This window comes from Geospiza fortis, unplaced genomic scaffold, assembly GCF_000277835.1.
Source record: "Geospiza fortis unplaced genomic scaffold, GeoFor_1.0 scaffold98, whole genome shotgun sequence".
NCBI classification, from domain to species: domain Eukaryota; kingdom Metazoa; phylum Chordata; class Aves; order Passeriformes; family Thraupidae; genus Geospiza; species Geospiza fortis.
Genome location: NW_005054306.1, coordinates 3,510,112 through 3,514,351, shown reverse-complemented (window position 1 = coordinate 3,514,351; position 4,240 = coordinate 3,510,112). Strand labels below are relative to the sequence as shown.

Here is a 4,240-nt window from a genome sequence, read left to right as displayed (position 1 = left end):
TAAATTCACTTTAAATTATTCATTCAAGACTTTAGAAACTGTTGTATGAAAGGTTGGGGTTTTTACTTTTGGTGTTTGTAAAATGCAAGTTTTTAAACAGTATACACAATAAATGTGTCTCAAAAGCTTCTTGGTAATCCTCTGGTTACTTTTGATGTAGTTGATAGCTGCTTTAGGTATACTTAATGATTTTTAGCCTCCTCACATTATTGATTTGGGGGCAAACACTCTCTCCAAGAATGGTTATCCACATTACACTTCCATTTCCCTCGCATTGGCTGTTGTTATCGGGGATGTGTTGATAAGCAGAGGCTGTGCACATTCTTCTCACCTCACTACTGGTTAGAATTCTCTAAAAGTATCAACAGTTTAGAATCCAAGATTTTAATTTCCTAGAGGAATAACTATATATTTTGCTATCCCTTGCTTGTCTTCTTCTTCTCTTGCATCTATGGATAGTAGCTTACATAGAAGTAGGAGTCTTCACTCCTAACACCTCTTGCAAAGACTGCTGCCACATTTTTGTGCTGCCCAGACTTGCATTTAAATGTTATCACATGAAATTCTAAGTGTGCACCGTTTCTCTAAGGGAATATTCTCATTATTTGGCTAAAAACATCTGCTTGACTTTTGTTTAGTCTCTCATCCTGGCCTCATGAATATTGATTTTGTTGCTATTCAGTAGTTCTTACTGCACACATACAGCCATCAGCAGTTACAGTACTTTCCTAGGAACTTGAAGCCTCAAGTTCATCTGTGGGGCTGAGCACTGTAATACTAGGAAAACATATTATTACCACTCTTCTTGTCATGTCAAGCTAATGTCTGTTTGCCAAACAGGACTGAGCATTGGGAGTCCTGAGTGACCAGATGCTTGCCAAATGATCCATGTGCATACTGTGTGCATAGTGCCTCTGCTTGAGAGGCAGGAGAGTGGTTCAGACTCCTTTCATTAGAAGGCAAAACATTTAAAGATTGTGTAAAAAGCTTAGACTCCTAGTTTAATTGCTTTAAATCATAGAGTGGCTACTCTTTGCAGTGCCTTTTATATATGGTTTGGGTTTTTTGGGTTTTTTTTTTTTGGAATGCTGAACACTCGCTTTATTAAAACTATACCATAGTACATTACAACTATATTAAAGAGAAATACTATACTATACTATATTATACTATATCATACTTACTACTAACTAAAAAAACTCATGACTGTCTGCAGACCAACAGTCCACACAGCTTGGACCTGATGGGCTAATTAACATAAACAATTACAAAATTCCTTCAGGTAAACAATCTTCCCAGCGCATTCCACAAGTGCAAAACACCAGGAGAAGCAAGCAGAGATAAAAATTGTTTTCCCTCTGTGCTTCTCCAGGAAAAAACCTGAGAGAGAGAATTATCTCTCTCTCTGTTCAGAGAATGTGAATCCCACATCTGTAAAGCCTTTTAATGGCAAAACTGGTCACTGAAAGCTTGTTACTTTTTAGGCACTAAAATGTCCGAGCTAGGCACATAAAGCAGGTGGTCTAAGTGTACTCTTTAATGTCTACATGTTTCTAATTGAGTTAACATATGTTGAGAGTACTCCATAAAGCTGAAAACAATACACTTTTTTTGTCTGTATTTCATCTGAAGCAGACATGGGTGCACAGTAGTGTTGTGTCATGTATGTGGTTTAAAATTGTACCACTACATGCATTGTTTAAAGGAGATGAGTATAAATAGCTCTATAATTGACAAACCCTCTTAAAATATGTTCAATTAAATGTATTTGGCAGGTTATGTTCTTACTGGATTTCCTTCCCTCTCGGAGGAATACATGACTATTCCACAACAAATAGAGAAAATAAGGAATCTAAAATTAAAACCGGATTTCCTGATTACCATTAAGGTAATGTCACCTTCAGTAACTTCCTAGTGTTTTTCCTAATTATTAGTAGACTCATATGTTATGCATGCCAAATATAATATTTTCCTCTGTATACTTGAGTACAGAATTTATTGAGGAATGATAAATTCTTCTCTTTATATTGGAATAGAGTTTCGCTGGTTTGTTCCATTATAAGCATTGATGTCCTAGAACTTTAGCAGCAGTTACAGGTTTTGCACCTCCACCAACTGGAAGATAGAGATTTTCAAGAAAGGGAATCTTTGAATTACATGATTATGATGGAATTTTGGACACATGTAATTTGCCACTTTTGTAATGCAGGAAGAAACTTCTCACATACGGAAGTTAAAAAGTAGTTAGAAAATAGTTTTAGTTTTCAGTCACTAATTGTGAAACTGCTTAATTATTAATTCGTCTTGTTTACAAATCTCAATTTTTTCATGAGTGGTGATGTGACATACCAGATATTTTACAAAATTACTCTGATATAACCAGAGAAACATAAACCATTGTTAGTGTGGGATTTAGAGGACTTTCTCAATGTAACTTAAAAGAATGGAGTTGCTTGCTATGTCCACATTAGTAAGCAAAACAAGGCAAGAGTATCTCTTCAGACCTCAGGCCAGCTGCTTTGGCCAAACATTGCTAAGCTGTCTTGTTAGTCAGAATGGGGTGGCAGTGCCCAAAACTGCCCACAGGGAAAGGCCCGAGGCCTGTGCCACTCTCCAGATTGTGCCCAGCTGTTCACTGGGGAGGGTTCTAGCTGGCCCACACTGAACTGTGCCAGACTCCATCTGAAAAAAATAACTGTATGTATAGTCATGAACACACTTTCAGGCCCTTCCTCTAGCAGCGTTTTATTTAGTATCAACTAGATTCGTTTTGTCCTCTACTTTGAAAGTGCAGAATGGGTTCTGAATAGTCAGCCTCTGGTGGTGTGCTCCATTCTTCCTGGGATTTTGATTCTAGTTGGCACATCTATGTGTTTTTTCAGATGCTAAGCCTCTGGGTATGGACCAACTCTATCACTTTGCAGATTTAACTCAGTGTTTGTTTTAATCCCATACTCTTAAGACTTAATTTGCTTGAACATGCATAATGAAAGTTGGTGAATGCCTACTTCAGACCTTTTTTCTGTAGTCTCCGAAAGATCCTAAAACATAACATATTCTTGTCCTGCTTTTGGGGCAGATTTGATTTTTTCAGAAAGTCAGTCTTTGTTTTAATGCTATGTAGTGAGAAATCCCCGTTGTTGAGAATGTGTTGTATAGATTCACATGCAACAATACAAATAGAAGATACTAACTAAACCAGAAAGAAAAATTAAATTCTTGACTTCATATAGTAACACTATGGCCTCTGGGAAAAGGACTGAAACAAAATACACATTAAAAATCCTTGCCCCAAAGTCAAATAAATAACTTTGCTTTTGATTTAAGAGGATTGAAGCTGTTTTCACAGATATGTCAGAATTGTAACTATTTTCATTAGATCAAAAACAAAGGAAGAAGGGAGAGTCTAGATAACTGTGTCTCATGGTTTGACCCTGGCACAATGCCAGTGCCCCCATGAAAATACTTTCTTCCTGGTGTCGGCTGTGAGATGCGACCAGGAATAAGCAAAGCAGGCTCCTACTTAGGAATAGAGGGAAAAAAGAAGTTTATTAACTAAACTACAAGAGAAAAGGACACACACACACACATGGAAATGAAAACCTCAAAAAAACATTTCCTCCTCCCCCCCCCCACATTTCCAATACAATACATCTCCCAAATTCCCAACTCTCAGTCTATCACCAAAACCTTCAAATAATCAATCAGTCTTCAGTTCATCAAGAGGAGAGGAGTCCTTCTTGTACCATGGTGACCCCTTCCTTTCTTGTCCAGTGCTCTCACCACTGAACAGGGACCAGAGCTGCTTCCCCGGTTGTCCTTTTTAAGGATGCTTTGTCCAGTTCCAAAAAGGGCACAGTCTCACCTTTGGGACACCTGTCCCCCTCATATTTTTCCACCCCCTGGGGCCGAGGGGTCTCCACCCTGAACCCTCTTGGTTCTGAGGCATTGCCCCCCCGAATGTAGTCTCTGTATCACAAGGAAGCATGGTTCTGTCCATGGCTATACAAAAAGAGTCCAGCAACAAGCTACTCCATCATCTCTCCCACCGAGGGTTCTTCTCTACTCTTCCAGCCTCACTCACTGCTCAGACTTCGATCACTTGCCCATTCCTCTTTATCCTCCCCTCCATCTCCGCTCAAGGAAAGGTCAATGCTCTGCAAGGTCTTCATCGTTCAAAAAGTGTTAAAAGCTCCTACACGTGGCCGGGCTCCTTCTCCGCTGCACCACCCCCTTCCCC

At 39.1% G+C, this 4,240-nt stretch overlaps 1 protein-coding gene across 1 annotated transcript in view; it reads left to right on the top strand.

The window, feature by feature from the left end:
* The window catches only part of AK9 (adenylate kinase 9), a 61,928-nt gene that overhangs the window by 7,414 nt on the left and 50,274 nt on the right, over positions 1 to 4,240 (top strand). Inside the window, exon 6 of the mRNA XM_031066629.1 lies at positions 1,776 to 1,888. Within this exon, the coding sequence (XP_030922489.1) occupies positions 1,776 to 1,888 (113 nt within the window). The remainder of the gene's footprint in view (positions 1 to 1,775; positions 1,889 to 4,240) is intronic.